The sequence below is a fragment of the Sander vitreus genome, chromosome 14 (genome assembly GCF_031162955.1).
Source record: "Sander vitreus isolate 19-12246 chromosome 14, sanVit1, whole genome shotgun sequence".
Classification (NCBI taxonomy): domain Eukaryota; kingdom Metazoa; phylum Chordata; class Actinopteri; order Perciformes; family Percidae; genus Sander; species Sander vitreus.
The window spans coordinates 16,474,307-16,491,879 of record NC_135868.1 but is presented as its reverse complement, the minus strand read 5'-3'; the positions used below and the strand labels follow the sequence as shown (position 1 = coordinate 16,491,879).

The following is a 17,573-nucleotide window of genomic DNA, read 5'->3' as shown; positions in this document are numbered from 1 at the left end:
TTCAGTAAAAAATTAATTATCCAGCATCTGAACACTAACGCACATTGGCTTATCATTATTGTTTGCATGAAAGTGAAAGGTGTTTTGAAGTAGTGTCAAATATCAGATGCCTGAAGACTTAAGAGAATTTTATGTAATGGTTCTGTATGTCTGTAAAGACAAATTTAATTGGATATTGAGCTGGATATTTTCACGTTGCAGAAGAAAAATCATAGGCCTAAATAAATTAATGATGGCTGGATTCCATTTAGCTGCTTCATGTTCAGGGTGTTGGTAATGTGCCTCACTGTCTCACAATTTTGTAAAAATCCCCAAATTTGATTCCAGCTTCTCAAATGTTAAAATTTGCTGGATGATTAATCAGTTCATTATGAAAAATACTGCAGATTCATCAGTAATGGAAATGATTGTTAGTTGCCTCTCTTTGAGCTGTACAGTCTGAAGAGAAAGAAAAACAAGTGGTAAAAAGAAAAGAGACCTGTACGGTTTTACATGTGAGAACAGTGTGTCGTCTTTGAGCAGGAGGGGGCGCTAAAGTCTCAGTGAGAATCTTTCAGTGGTTTGATGGACTATGGTAACTGACAATGGTCTCTTTTTGTATAATTTGCAACCATTTTCCAGATTTACTTGTTTTCAAGTGTGAGAACCTTAACATTATTGCTCAACTGTATGAAAACTCTTACTGTGTGAGCATCTTGGTCTCCCAATAGGATCCCCTAAAACTAAATGCCCTTAATGATCAACCATGTTAATGCAAAATCTTTCACTTGCTAAGGCAATGACATTCATCTCCGTTTTATGAACTCAGTGGTAGGTTAACAACACATATCTCCGCACCTACAGCGCACAGATCACTTTGATTATCATGTGATACTGTTGTGAACAGAAAGTACTGTATATCCTCATATAATGTACTTTATTTCCTGGCGTATGTATCTCGCCACGCCTGCATCCACTTGCATTAGCATCATCACCGTTAACGTTGCAGAAACAAAGAGCCAGGATGATATAGAAATGTGACATCATCAATCCAGCCACAGCACTTTATTCTATTCACACAGTGCATTTCCTTGGAACACAATATATAATTTAATATCAATATAAAACTCCATTTGTGTATATAAATTATGCATTCAATACAGCAGCTCTGATATATACTATTAAGCTTTGGTACAGTGGTACATTTCTGTATGTGAGTGGGTGTATGGTGTTTGTGTGTGTGTGAGTGTGCACATGCTTGTTATGAGTGTGAACGGAGTACCCTGTGGGCATTGTCAGGAGGAAGGTAGGTGTAGGTGAGGGAGTGTGTGTTAAGAATATGTGTGTACGCATGTAGGTTCACTCAAGAACTCAAGTATCAGCGCGCCATCAGAGACATCATCAGTACTGTGCGCTCCAGGCCGGGGCACTGAGGTTGGTGCAGCTGGGAGGATGGCAGCTGCCGTGGTGGGAGGGTGGGGGCACCACACAGCAGTAACCCGCCTCCCCACCAACTCCTGTCACAACTTTACTTTGGGGATAGGAGACTGAAACACCTCCCTGCAGAAAAAAGAAAGTAAAGTTGGAGTGAAGAACTTGCAAACACAAGCACTTTCTGAAATGCTAAACGCCTCTTCTGGGGGCTGAGTTGTTGGAGGCTGTCGCAGAACAAGACCTTCGGGTGCTCTGTGTTTACCTGAACTATGCTACGCTGATGAGGGGCCATTGGTGAGTAAGTCCCCAGCACAGCCTGGCCCTGGGTGTGGGAAGACTGCTGCACACCCACAGCAGGAGCGTAACCTGCTGCAAACACACATACAAGAGATTATTTTCAACATATTTCATCAATGCAACTTGTTTAGCAAAAGGTTAATTTAGAAGTGAGTTTTGCAGTTATTTAAGAACAAATAAGAAAAAAAAGACAAGATAATTAACAAACCATTAAAAAACAAAGAGATGGCAAATATTCCAGAAATTGTTTATTAGTTAATAGATTACGACAAAAACGTGTCTTCCAAATTAATTCATTATTTTCTGGCTGTGTAAGTACTTCTCTATTTTTTATTATTATTTAGACTGACAAAAATCATGTATACTTTATAGTGTTAGTGGTGGATTTGGTTCCTTTTTAATTTATTAATTCAGTATTTACATTTGAATCTTTCTTGGCAATATTAAATAATAACAGCAACAAAAACCACTGCATGGGAAATACAGATTTCTTTTCCATCATTCATGCAGTCCTGCTGATGGAGTCATTTCTGTTCTGATGTTGCCGCTTTCTAGAGTCTTCTACAATAAATCTTATAGAATTAATTTCAGTTTATTTTGTTAACGGCCACTGATGCCTAAAAGGTGTTTACGGACAGTTTGCAGCTTTTTTTAATACATTTGCTCAACAAGATGCTTTAAATTCTAATACATGACAGTGTTGAAATGTGTGTCTCATCGGCCTTTGTCGTTGCGTTGAATAGAAGCAGCAGGAAAAGAGACCGGTTCACTGTGAGACCCTCAGACTACATCTCTGACAGTGTAACGGCCCCCTCCTCTACTGCCACGGCCTGCATTACACACACACACACACACACACACACACACACACACACACACACACACACACACACACACACACACACACACACACACACACACACACACACACATACACACACACACACATACCTGTTGGTTGCGCTGCTTGGCTGTGGATGTGCTGGCTAGGTGAGAGAGGCCTGCATGGGTGCTGAGCTGAGGTAGGGTACTGGTTGTAGTAATACACAGGCAGCTATTGGAAAATAATATGAAAAATACTAGCTTTATACTTACTATTATTGACCTTAAACTCTTCTTTGAAATGGCAAAATCAATTTGAAAGTCACTAAATGACGGTATAACCAGAATTTAAGCTTATCAATGCAGAATTAATACATATTGTTTTCTTAAAACAGCAATATTTAATACATCTTAAATAAAAATAAAATGATTTTTTCATGTACAATTGTATGCAAAATGTATGCAATTTGGAATCCCCAGGTCTCAATCTTTCAGATGTTTGCAACTTCGCCATCTGTTAGTGGGGATTTTTGGATCCAGTTCTTCAGCCCCAAAGACACCAGAATGTTTAGATAAAGTGTTGTTGAAATATGGAAAAGGTCATGAGGCTTCCAGATATTATTCTATGCTTATGCAGAACTTGGGGGATGGAGCTTGGACAGCCCTCAAAAAGAAATGGGAAAGGGATCTGAGTATTACACTTGATGATGAGGAATGGGACAGAATCTGTAGGAATATTAAAACTATGTCACGCGATGTCAGGGTGCGCCTTATTCAGTTCAAGATTATGCGTCGCTTCTATTGGACTTCCTCCAGATTGTTTAGAATTGGTCCAAATTGTTGGAAATGTAAGACAGAGGACGGCCAATTACTTCATGTCCTATGGTCTTGTGATAACGTCCAGGAATTTTGGACCAGGATACAGGATAACCTATGTCGGATTGCAGGGACCCAGGTTTCATTCAGCCCAAGATTATTTGTTCTGGGAGATGGGTCAATCCTAAGAGGGATGGATAAGCACATAAGAAGCTGGGTCCAGACTAGTTTAATGATAGCCAGACAGATTATTTTAAGGGGATGGAGGAATGAAGGGGTGCCTTCAATCCAGCACTAGGCTTGTGAGATGGCTAGGGTGGCGGCGTTTAAAGAAATGTCATATAAACTGAGCTTTCTGGAGGGCTCCTAAGAAGCTTTGTGCTGGGGAGAGACGTGTATGATGGGCTTATGGTGTTGTCATTCATACATATGTTTATTTGGTTTATGGCTTATTGTCTTTTTGTTACTATTCTGTTGAATGGTTTTGAATATTGTAGTTACCGTGTCATTTTTCTTGATTATTATTTGGGTATTCATGTTGTTAGTTGTATGTTTTGTATTTTGTTAAAAAATGAAAAATAAAAAAAGTAGTTAATCACAAAAAAAAGAGGGAAAAATACAAAGTGCATGTGTATCCGTACCTGAGGTGAAGGCTGGCAGTAGCTGGGGGGGTTGGGAGGGGGGAGGAGGAGGAGCTGCATAGATGTAACCCTGACTGGGAGGGTAGAGGGGCGGGGCTTCACCCGCCGACTGACAGCTCACATGAGCGAACTGCGAGGAAAGATCTTCAATCTGTTGGTTAGGAGAAAGGAGGTCAACACACGCACATGGACGCCCATAAACATACAGGCATACTGTAAACACACAGCAGCAGTTGTCAGACTGTACAACGATACATACTGTGGTGTATGGCTGTGAGGGAGTGACAGGCAACATCTGTGGAGCTGTGTAAGAGACAGATGAGTACTGAACCACCTGAGAGAGACACACATATGGGATAGAGATAAAGACATAAGAAGCAACATGTATGCATGTCAGTCTGAACATGTCAAACACTTCCTGCTGTGTATGTATGTGTGTGTGTGTGTGTGTGTGTGTGTGTGTGTGTGTGTGTGTGTGTGTGTGTGTGTGTGTGTGTGTGTGTGTGTGTGTGTGTGTGTGTGTGTGTGTGTGCTACCTGCTGCTGTTGGTGCTGAGAGGGAGGGCTTTGCAGCTGAGTCTGGCTCCTTATTGGCTGCAGACTCTCCGGAGGGTTGTACACAGCAGGGGTTCCATCGGGGTTCAGGAAAGGCTGCCCTAAAGAGGTCAACGAGTTGAGTATGATAAATGTGTATGTGTCGTGTATGTGATCCTACTGGCTACTGGTGTTACTGGTGTTACTGGAGTGTTATTTACCAGTATGTGGGTTCACTAATATGCTTCCCGGCGGAATCCCGTTCTCCATGATGTAGGCACAGTTAGAAGGCTGCTCATCTATGATGGGAGGAGAGGAGGGGCAAGTGGTTTGCAGTCGGAAAAGAGCGATCGAGCCTGAGACAGAGAAAGTGAAAAGTGGAAGAGAAAGTAGACATGATAAAATAAACGGCACGTAACAAATTCACGTTTAAACATCTTAATTTGATAAGAAACTTAACACTCAAGCCCTGCCTGTGCTACAAATATACTGGGTGCAGCCCTTAGCAATGACGTATTTTTCTTGAATATGCAAAGAAGACTGAAGGTGTTGTGTGAAAATTTACAGCTATGGTGTGAAGGCTTCGTGGATTGAGATACACAGAACTTCCACCGCTTTTTGTTAATTAGATGCTGCTGAATAAAGAACCGAAATAATTTATGAACAGTGATTTTCCCAAGTGAGGTGCAGTGATAATATCTGCTAATAAGTTAGCTTGCACACACAGATAGAGAGGAGTGAAGTGCCTCACCCACGATGACTTAATTTACACCTTTAGGTGTGACAAAGAAGTGATAAAACTTCTCTCAGTGTTATTCTTGATGCAAGGTTCAAAAAACGCACCTGAACCACGTGCGTCCCAGCTGTGGTTAGCAGCTTGGCCTGGTTTCTGGGCGGGACCCGTCCATTGGTAGGAGGAATCAGAGTCTGTGCTGCTCCAAGGTCGGGGGTCGTTGCTATAGCGACAGTCAGTCTCAGTGCTACTCTGCCTGCTGCTGCCTGTCCAGCTGGAGCCTGAGCTGTCACGGCTCCCCCTGTGAGGCACATCCAGAATTATCCTACAACCTTATTACTGCATGAGGGGCATGCCATTTATGTGAATGGGGGACAAAAACAACTTCCACACTTGCTCAGATACCACACATGATGAAGGCCATGAATACATTCACTGAGATAAATTATCTATAAATACTTTTCTTCAGTTATTTTCATTCACAATGTAGAAGATTTCCAAGAATCCTTAACCCTGATACAGACCCCTCCCCCCACCCCCAAATGTAGGTCTTTATTTTGTTTCCACTGCAGATTCTGAACAGTTCTGTTGCAGCCAGGCTGACCAGATTAAGATGATAAATGACTACGCATCTGGGCAGACAGAGTTCTACCTGAAGAGCTGCCTTCTCCTCTGGGTCTCAGCATATGGATTGTACTCCTCCACAGCCCTGCACACACACACAGACACAGTATATTAATGTCCTTATCTGAATATAAAAAGCTGAAAAGGCACATGGAGAGAATACACTGCAGGCAAGGTTACCTGGTTTCTGCATGGGTGCGCTCCTGGGTGCAGAGTGTCTGTAAAAGTACAGTGGAGAAATTAGTGAGTCTCTTATATGTCAAATCTCTCTCTCTCTCTCTCTCTCTCTCTCTCTCTCTCTCTCTCTCTCTCACCTCTTGGTTAAAGATTCGGTCTCGTGCTCGTTGGTATTCCTCCTCTCTCTCCTCCATTGACTTACTTTGCTTCTCCCGTAAAGGGTGAAATCGGGTCTGTAGAGAGAGAAACGAGAACAGGTCAAAATAGGATACGATCAATGTCAATTATAGAGGAAATTCCACGGAGACAGGCAACTATAGAGATAGGAGGACAGACAGACCTGGTCATCTGAGCTGTTGTCTCTCTTCAAAATAATTTTCCACTGGTGGATCTCTTCTGTCTTGTCCTTATGCACCTCGTCTAGAAAACGCTGCTCCGGTCTTGAAGACAAACAAGTAACAACCGCTGTTACTTCACAACAAACGCTAAAAGGCAAGGATTTACATGCAGAGACATTATGCATGCTTACATGCGTGTGCTGCTCGTCCTGTTGATGATGACAGACTTGCCTGTCTGGTCTACATTATGCTCCATGCCAAAGTAGGCCGCCACCCGATGGACCAGCATTCGGTGGTAGGACGACATGTGAGGGAACTTTTTGTAGGGGCTGAGATGTGAGAAGAGAAAGAGGCAGGGTAAAAAAAAAAACAGTGAAAGGGAAAAGGAAGGATAGAGGCAGAAAGGAAAACAAGTATATAACGAGGGAGAGACAAAAGAAAGTGGGAGGGAGGAAGCAAGGTGAAAGAGATAGGACAGAAGCTAGGTAGATTGTAGAAGGTAGGTAGATTGAGACTGGTTGTAGACCAATTTTATCCCGGTGGCTCAAACACACCCACACTAACATAACTGGCTCAATATATTGATCAGTACACTAAATAAGCTGTATGGACAGAATTATAATATATGAGCTGGAAACATATCTTAAATTAGCATAAACCGTATTCAGTCTTTAATAGGATTAAGCATGCATACAAGTTTTATGTACACACACACACACACACACACACACACACACACACACACACACACACACCTATTGCTGGTGATGAATTCGATCATGTCCTGCTCCAGTTTAAGCAGCATCATGCGGTCTCTGGGGTTGCTGTTGAGGGTGTCGATGATAAACTGGTGCAGGTCTATGCCGGTGGAGTCGGTGTACTCCATGCTGGACTCTGAGAGTGTCACAAGCAGGCAGGATGTATTACGAGACAATAAAATGAAAAATACAGAAACTACACCGCAATATTAAACACCCCGGGAGAACTACATCTAAATAGCAGCACTGAATCCCGTTTTATTTGCTTTCTCTTGTCTCTCTTTTATGAGATATCTCACACACACACACACACACACACACACACACACCTTTGGACAGTGAATGTTTCTTTGGATCTGTGCTGTTCTCCTGTTCATCCTCCTTATAGGACGTTCTCTCGTCATGGCAGCTAGATGAGATGTTTGCATCTGGAGATACCTGAGAGAGAAGAAAATAAAAAAAGAGTGATGATGGTAATGATGAGAAGGTGGATGATGATCTGGGTGTGTGCGTGTGTTTGTGTGTGTGTGTGTTACCTGGGTTTCTTCAAATGGTGAGGACTCCTCACAGACAGCCATACTCCGCACTAACTTTCCTCTGGCCTGAAATACACACACAAGCAAGTAATATAACAAATTCATAGAGTATAATACAATAGATAAGTAAGTAAAAAAGAATAATGAGCAGCAGAATTATTTTAGCTTACCTTAACTTTTTTCTTTGGTTGCACCTGGTTGCCGTTTTTCTGCGAGTGAGGACACAATTTGTTATAAAGTGAGAAGTGGGGGGGGGGGTTGCATAATTTTAATGTGGTATATTATTAGTGTGGCACACTACATTTTGTGTAGCTCACCTGCTGCACCAGCTTCTTACTGTCATGGTGACACTCCTCGTCCTCCTGATAGCAGGAGGACAGACATGGCGGAGGGGAGGGGCAGCTGATGACTTCACATGACGTCACATCACAGGATTTTAGGAGGACATCTGTACTTTCTATAGCTGCTTCAGTCATCCTTCTAAACAATACAAAACATGGACTCATGACGCTGTGTATTTACCCACATAACGTCTACATTTGAATACAGTATGTTTCTGCTGTTTAAAGATATCTTTGCCTCCATTTGCATGAGTCTGTGTGTGTACACTGTATCTACCTATCTGGCGTTGTTTACTGGAGAGCCTCACAGGTGAATGATGAGGTCATATATCCCATGTTCCCACAGGGCAGCCAGAAATGCAATTATCCTCTCCGCCTGTGCCCAACTTCTCTACTCTTCTTCTCTCTGCCGGCTCTTTACTGGTCAATGGAAAATGGCCTGAAAAGATCGAAAAACACAGGAGAAAAAAACAGTGTTAGCGGTTATTGTACAACAGAAACACTGTCTCACACACACACACACACACACACACACACACACACACACACACACACACACACACACACACACAATTGCCAGAGCATAAAAGCATATCTGCTGGAAATGACATCAAGTAGCTAAGCTTCGCACGTGCGTGTGTGTGTGTGTGTGTGTGTGTGTGTGTGTGTGTGTGTGTGTGTGTTTTTGTGATACCGTTACATCAATTCCAGAGCCTCACTGAAGTGCAGGGATGTCTGTTTAACCTCTGTGTGTGTGTGTTAACCTCTCTCGGCTTCCCAAATGCTCTCCTGGCTGACAGTTAATTGCTGCTTAAAGTGTATTACTGTAAGTGTTCCTGTGCATGTGTGTGAAGGTAGCATAAAGTCATGTGGTTGTATGTGGTATTTAAATGTGTATTTACATGTGTGTAGCTGAACACATTTCTGGTGTGTTTGCATGAGTGTGTCCTTAAGCTTTTCTTAGAAACAGCAGCTGTGGAGAGTATCATCCGATCCGCCAGCACTGATATTCCCAGAATGCCAAGCTGAGTCTCTGATCCCAGTGGTGAGAATATTGCAGAGACCAAAGAGAAAGACACACACAAGAGGAAGTGGAATTCCACAATCTTTTCCTGAAGGGCCAACTGCATTCAATGGGGACACATTCTGCTGTAACACAGACCTCAAGGGGACACTTATTCATGTAACACCTGGGACAGAATAACGAGCTCAGAGGATGCAGAGTCCCATAACATGGTTATTTAACACCCGACTGGAGATTATAGCACTTTTTAAAAAAAGACCTCTGTCAGTCTATGTGCAACCAAAGGTGTTTACTTCCCAATGCCGCCTCAATGAAACACTATACATGACAGCAGTGATTCCACCCAGCAAAAATATTCTTAGTATGGTAGAGAGGCGCCTGAAATCTCTGCATGTTTTTATAAGGTCATTTTATAATGGGAACATCATCAAATTCAATGTGGTACTTTACAATTAGAATTGGTTTAAAACATACTGTACTTTATATATTACTGTGTGATAACATAACCCTATAGTTAGCATGTTTGTGTTGATATAGCGCATTGATGGAGGTTTTCCAGAAAAAATAGTCAAGTGATATGAAACCACCCTGAGTTGAGGGATTATAGAACGGGGCTCTGCTCTCTGTGAATTGAAAAGATGTGATTCTGTTTTATTTAGACGTGTAACAACTAGTCAATTAATCGATCAACAGGAAATTAATGTTAATTAAAAACTAACTCCATTTCAGTCACAATTAAAGCAAAAATGCTAGACAATTTCCTATTTCCAGCTTGTCATGTGTAAAGAGTTGCTGCTCTTCCTATACTAATAAAACTAATAAAATAGAATATGTTAGCATTTTTGATTGTTGGTCGGACAAAATAACCAACATAAAGATGTCACCTTGGGAGCTAGGAAATCGTGAAAAGCATATTTCAATATTTTCTCACATTTATCACATACAGATAAGATGAATAATTGATCAATCAAGAAAATAATTGCAAAGTATTAGAGCAGAACTGTTTGACAGATGCTGCAGCTCTGTATCACTGTCTTAGCTTTGTTCTGCATCCTACCTAGGGAAGACACCTAAACAATCTTTAGGACATAATAATTTGGGAGACTCCCTAATGTGCCAAACAGACCAACTCCATGTGTGCTGCACTGTAACTGACCCTGACATTAGACCTCACAGGGGGGAGGGGCAAGGGAAAAACAACACATCTCCTTTAATTAATGCAATCAAAGACATTTTGTTTATAAAATAAGAGAAAGAATGTTGGTTTTAAACTGTATTAGAGCTGTGAATTGAGAGCAATACCAGCGAACAGGGACATGATATAAGTGGGAAAGAGAGGGAAAAGAACGACGTGGAGCAGATGCACTACAGAGAAAACAAGATGAATGGGAGGCAGGGGAAGCAGGGTATGAAGAGAGATGAGAAAAGAGTCTGCAGGGGCTTTAAAGGTAAAGAGGGGTGAAGGAAGACGATGGAGAAAGAGGAAAGTGAAGAATTAGTGATAGAGAGGCTTGCAGTACAGTCTGTCTCCAGGCTTTTCAGCCGACGGCCATGGAGAGGGGATTTGAGTGGAGCTACCAGTTTTTGAGCTGAGCGCTGCAGAAGCGGCCGGCCGCCTGGGGAGAAGGTGTGACACGATCATTAGCGCGTGACGGATGGCGGCAGGAGGCAGGGAGCGCAAGTACCCGCTACATCATCATCCATCTGCTGCTCTTCCCGAAGCCTCCAGCCTCAGAACCACCTACTCACCAGGACACCTTTCTTCTCCAGCCAAAAGCTGCCTGGCTCATCTACACTGACACACAGGCAGGCCAGTGGGGAAATATCCAAAAGCTACTTAAGATGGCCATTGTCAGCTTTACCAAGTTGCATTAAGTGCTTAAATCCAGTGCAATCCTGTTTGTAATTAAGAAGACCACTGAAAAATGTATCTTCAAATACCAGGACTATAAATATCAGTGGCAGTTTAACACTGAGGTCTACTATTTTACCTTGTATGCTTGGATTTTTTATCCTGCCCTCTGTACTTCTAGACATTTATCTGTACATTTTTCTCATCTCTAAGGATTTGCTAGTCTGGATTATTGTTTTACTTGTACCCTTCCATCTCCTGAAAACCAAACAGAATAGAAATAGAAAACAGAAATCATCAGTGCCTGTGGTCCCAGAAGCTGATTGTGTTTTGTCTCTAAGGTTGCGGCTGAATTTAAAAGGGGATTTGTGATGTTTTCTCCCTCAGCTCTGAGCTCATTAGGAAATGATTCAGCAAGAGACTCAGAACTAGAGAGCAGGTCTCTCTGGTTTAAAATAATTGAGAATTTTGAGGCAAAGCATTCAGTGCTTTGTTTATCCATAATCTGTACAGGCTTTGCCCCTGAGTCTGTAATTGGACTGCTTTCCCTCTTACAGTATATAGGGTATTTAGAGTTTTCACTTACACATTTCTTAGTTTTTTTATATATTGTTGCATCTTGTGTGCCTGCACCTTTCACATTTGCAGCTGAATTCTTTCCCTTCTGTGCATATTTTATTATGTCCTTGCTGCTGCATATTTAAGTCATATAAAACAGGGCAACCATTATTTCACTATCTACTTTAAGACAAGCGAAGAACAGAAAGTAGGCTACACACGAGAAGAAATGTAGGTTACACCGTCCTTTGAGCAGCCACCAGCTTTATTACCAAAGTGACTTGTGGGTGCGACAGCTGTGTCGCTCTGCAGCTGAACTCAAACCTCAAGAGTGCTGGTGTTAAAGGGCTACTTCACACAAAATTAAGCTTCGCAATTGCAACTCTTTATAGTTCAGTCTACAACTGATGGCATCTTCACTGTGTCACACGTTTAAACGGAGGATGCGGTAAGTAGGCAAACAAACAGGTGTCATCTTCTTCATGCACAACTTCTGTGGCATCCTGTTGACCTACATAACGGGACAAACCGATAACGGAGCACGATCGGGTTTGTGCGATCTACTCGGGATGGGACTCTCCCTCTTGGATGGGTGAATGCAGGAAACCGATGGGAACCGTGTCTGATAGAGTGTGCGTTTGTTTGTGTGTCGCATTACCGTGACCCAGGCTAAGCTGCCATATCGGGCTATTTTTACACCCGGGAGGGAGTGGACCTCCTGCTGGCGACTTGACCGTGCTGTCAGCTGCATGTGGATCAGCGGATAGGACGGTGGGCAAAGGATACACAGGAGGAACTCAGTATTACAGAAAGGGACACACATAGGCAACTTAAATCGCCTTAAAACTGACATTTGTACACTCAAACACACACAAGCCACAAGGCATATAAAGAGAGAGGTATCTTGTTAAAATCCGTTAAAAAAAAATACAATAAATTGACTGGCTCCTAAATTAACGTTATCATTCATTCATTGGTGTCGCTAACGTTACAGACCCGGGGGGAAATGCGACTGATAGCTAGTTGGAGCCCTTAATTTAACCGTCAACTCAGTAGAGTTTCGGCTAAATTATAAATATGTCTTAACCCAGTGTGTTTTTGTATCAACCTAGCCCATGATGTGGTGTGAATAATATCGCAAAAGTACAAGCAACAAGGGACGGCGCTGACTAAAACAGCATCACAAGACAGCAAAAAAGCGTCGACGTACAACCAACGGTTAACGCTAACCGTTAATCAAGCTAGTCGGAGAGATGTCTTCGCGTTGAGAATGTCCGTTAGCTTACCGTGAGGTGATGTCTTCCTCCCTCCGTGGGCTTCTGCCGGTGTATTCTACCGACCGACCTAACGTTACTGCTGTCTGTTGACTGTGAGGTCCGTTGCTCCTCCTCCGCCTTTTGCCTGTCTCTGTCGGGAGCAGGGGGAGCACGGGGGGAGAACGGGGGGAGGAGTAAGGAGGGAAAGGAGGAGGGCCGACAGCTCTATGCTCTGAACCCTGCCACGCGCCCACACACACGCAAGCAATGCACGAGAATCAGCCCTCCACCAGCCCACTCATCTCCATCTCTGTCCCTCGCTCCCATACATACTGTATGTCTCTCTTTGTCTTCCATTTCCTTTTGAACTCAATTAAATATCCCTTGCTATGCAATACTACTACTGCAATAACTGACACTAACACTTGAGGGGACACAACACGAAATACTCTCTTACAGCTTTGTCAACGTAAAGATTTTTCTCTTATGAAGTGGTGGACTGTACATTTTTCTGAAGGCTACCTACAGTAAGTAGCCTACACATTTCTGTGTACTTCAATTGAGTATTTGCATTCTATGTTATGGTGTAGCCTACTTTTTTACTCCACTACATTTATTTGACAGCTTTATGGTTACTTTACACATTAAGATATTAGACACAAAACCTATAAGTCACCATTATATATATATATATACAACATATATATGAGGTAGTTAAAATTAGCATCCCCTCGACCAACTAACTGTTAAACGCTGCCTACATATTTATTTACCTTTGCTTGATACTTTAAGTACATGCTAATAATACTTATATAGCCTACTTTTACCTAATCAACATTTTCAATGCAGGACTTTTACCTGTAATGTAACATTTTCATATTGTAGTATTGCTAATTTTACTTCAAAAGATCTGAATAAGTCCTCTACCAATGCTCTTATGTAGGAAGAAACAGGAAGTTCACATGGTCAAATTAACACTGTACACCCTGAAAGCATATTAATTAAAGGACAGCCTTGTAGATTCTGATAGGATCTGGCAGCCTCTCATCTGTTGCCTAGAGATCTAACATTAATCATTGGGATCGAGAACTGTATTTAGATTTGGATTTGTTTATTCAACATACTGGGAATGTCACTTTTATTTCAGGTACTACCAAGTCAAAAAAATATAATCATTTCATTGATAACAAGAAGATAGGCCTACTTAGCCAGCCTCTTATTATGATGCAGGATATATGTACAATCATTTTTATATACTGCACATATATATGTCCTATAGATTGTGCAGTTAAGTAAAAAAACGGCCGAAGTTATACCACTCAAACTGGATATTTATAACTGGACATACACTTTTGGGTGGAAAAAGTACAATATTCCCCTCTAAAATGCTGTGGTGGAAGAAGTATTCAGATCCTTTACTTAAGTAAAAGTACTAATACCACACTGTAAAAATACTCTGTTATAAGTAGAAGTCCTGCATTGAAAATGTTACCCAAGTAAATGTATGTAAGTATCATCAGGAAAATGTACTTAAAGTAAAAGTACTCAATGCAGAAAAATCCTCAAATTTTAGAAGCTGGAAATGGTCAAAAAAGTGTTTAATTGTCAAATCATTTCAGCTGTACTTGTAGGCCTATATATTGTTGGGTGGTTTCAATTTATAATAAAACATTGTATTTTGATCAGTATGCACCTTAAAAAACCCAACATGTGTAATACGTATTACAGAGGATGAGACCTCAGTGTCCTCAGTGGTAGCTACAGCCTTGGGCAGGAGACGTGGTATTCTTAACCCACGTCTGTTTGCACTTACCAAAGAGCCCATCTGAAGCTGAATCATCAAGTCTTATCTATCTTTGGTTTCACCACAGCAGACACAAGTAATAAGATATCTTTTTATGTGGATGGCATCTTGTTGAATGTTACCAAGCTAAATATCTGTATCATGGCCAGGTCCATTTTAAAAATACTGAGGTCATATGTCCAAGTCCAGTGATAGCTACAGCCCTGATTGCACCCATTCTTAACAAATATAATTAATTGGGGTACATGGCCAGGTTAACCTGCTAGGGTCCCAGGGCAAAAATAAGCAATGAATGTTATTTCAGTTTTTTATGGTGTTATACTACCTTTACTTGTTAATTATTTCCCACAATTGGTATGTGTGCTTAGTTGCAAAAGAAGTGTGGACTTCCTACAAGTCCTCAGGTTACTGCAAATCAGAAACTACATGCACACCCACACAGCTAATTTTAAAAGTGCTTCTGTTTTTGACAAGTCTCCCCTTATAAACAGGTCAAGTTGAGGCTGCGCCTTATGATGTTTAATAATTCCTAAGAAAGAAAACCAAATGTGAGAATAAACTAGAGACACAGATCTATGAGGAGATAGGGGCATCAAGTCAAGAGCAGATTCATTCTTGTTCTATTAATTCTCGTCTCATTCAGTTCAAAGTCATTCACAGACTCCATTATTCAAGGACAGAATTACACAAGATATAACCTGAGATCTCTCCGATAAGTAATAAATGTAGCCTGGAGAAGGCAAACCGACTTCGCAGCTTCACCCCTTGTCCCAAGAAAGAAGAAGTTAATATCAATATTGATCCAGACCCTGTTTTAATAGTTTTGAATTTCAGAACTGATTTCAACACTGAAGAGAAGACAACAAATTGTATATTATATACATAATAGAAAATATAGTATTTCGGAAATATCTTTCTGCTCTTGTGATGATGCTACATATGAACAATAAGCAATACATGTCCATACTGTATATATATGACTTATAGGGGCACCAGATTCAAAGTTATAACCACAAACTACAGAGATGACTGATCGCAGGACTCAGGATGTGCGTCATCCAAAATTGACGCACACACATTGCTATGTGTGTGCATCACTGCTCTCTCTCCATCTCCACACACACACACACACACACACACACACGCGTAAACGTAATGTTTGAATGACACTTCACTGACTTACAAGGAATGCTTTTACATTGTGTTCAACATTAATGCAGCTTAATGAAATTGGAGTCATCCACAGACAACTGGTGTGCATATAATCTAAAATCTGTCCTACAAAGTGGTTGCCTATGACACACACACACACACACACACACACACACACACACACACACACACACACACCTGCTGTCTGTTGGTTCTGGCACTATGGTTGGCATGTGTGCACACAGGACAGACTCGGTGGCGTGGTGCGTGTGCACAGAAATACCGCTACTGTTGTGGCTTGTTATATAAACAGACCTCATTAGAAAGCGCACAGCTGATTGTGTGTGTGTGTGTGTGTGTGTGTGTGTGTGTGTGTGTGTGTGTGTGTGTGTGTGTGTGTGTGTGTGTGTGTTACCGTTACATCAGTTCCAGAACCTCACTGAGGTGCAGGGATGTCTGTTTAAAGACCTTACTGGAACTGGGATCAGAGTGGCCCTCATTTCAGGCAGGCCGTGAAGGGTAAACTCACTGCCTCCTCTAATAGACACATAAAGTAAGTCCATATAATATCTACCAGCACATTACCCTTAAAACGACACAGTCAGTGTTACATTGCTGTGCAGACTTAGCGTGTGTCTGTGTTACTCAATACTCAGTTCATTATTAACTTAAAAAGCACTTTTTTATTCCCAGTTAACTTTCTTTAATCTTACCTGGTTGCCTGGCACATAACCTCTTGTGAAACGGTGAAATGTCACTTTTCCACATTGGTTTTTGTACTGATTAAACAAATAGTATATAACATGTTAATTAGTGAGCTTTAGAGATGCTAGGCTAGCTGTTGTCTCAATTTCAGGTCTATAGGCTAACCACCTGCTGGCATTAACTTCTAATATTGTACGCATGTTTTTCATCTAACTCTCGGCAAGAAAGCAAACAGGTATATTTCCCACAATGTCAAACTATTCCGTTACTATGAGATAGTCACTAGTTTTATGGATGTAATGGACTTGCCAGTTTTTATTTACCATTACATCACAGCTCTAGAGTAACTTACACCACTGGTTATGAATCTGCCCGAGACATAGCTATCTCCTTTGATCATCAGTGTGTGAAATGTCTGTGTGCCTGTGTGTACAAGAGATCGAGTGACACCTCAACAAGTGAAGCTCATGAATATTAATAGGGGCATCATGAATATTCAGAGGGTGCGCTATGAATATTTAAACTATGATGGAGCATGTGGCCGGGTGACTAGACAGCCACAGACAAGAAACAGACAAATAGACCTCCTCCTTTGCTTCTTCTTAACCTCAGTGAGACACAGCAGCACAGCCTTTCTTTTAGGCTACATTAATTCTAATTAAGAATACATAATTTTCATGATTTTAGTTTCATGTGAACTATTGCTCAGGATAAGAATAATGGTCTTCATGATGTTTTGCAACAGACTTGCTGCTTTATTCAAATGAGGTAAAACATGCTGAGTGGAGGCTTCCTAATTCAAATGTTGCACACTGTTCAAATCATAAGGATAATATATAAATACACATAGATGTTTGAAAATGTAGTCCTAATAAAGATACTGTACATTAAATTTAGGCTCATTTGCACATCCCGTAATCTTACCTAGGCTATATTTGACTGACTGTGTTTATTTAACTTTGCCCACTCTGTACATGTTACCCTGCTGGCTTTTTGTACTGTTTATCACAAAACAAGACTCATTCTACTGTACATGCTATTTATTGGTTTATGTCCATAATACTGTACATATTGTACTACTGTAGCCGGCAGCCGCAAAACGGGCTGCCAAGCGAAAGGATACCATACCTTAGTCAGACACTTAAAATAACAATCTGAGCCTGTCTGTGGCAAAAAAACAGGCCTTTTAGTGG

The 17,573-nt window shown here is 41.3% G+C and overlaps 1 protein-coding gene across 1 annotated transcript; it reads right to left on the bottom strand.

The window, feature by feature from the left end:
* Nucleotides 1-1,029: 1,029 nt before the first annotated feature.
* On the bottom strand, nt 1,030-12,883 carry arpp21 (cAMP-regulated phosphoprotein, 21). Its single transcript, XM_078267904.1, is given in 21 exon segments — nt 1,030-1,539; nt 1,676-1,782; nt 2,662-2,764; nt 3,990-4,032; nt 4,034-4,140; nt 4,249-4,323; nt 4,526-4,644; nt 4,744-4,878; nt 5,366-5,556; nt 5,908-5,964; nt 6,060-6,097; nt 6,194-6,289; nt 6,397-6,496; nt 6,586-6,723; nt 7,150-7,288; nt 7,482-7,590; nt 7,689-7,754; nt 7,859-7,897; nt 8,006-8,168; nt 8,307-8,468; nt 12,750-12,883. Coding segments are annotated over 19 exon segments (1,980 nt in total). The 5' UTR covers nt 8,165-8,168; nt 8,307-8,468; nt 12,750-12,883; the 3' UTR covers nt 1,030-1,380.
* Between the last annotated feature and the right edge of the window lie 4,690 nt (nt 12,884-17,573).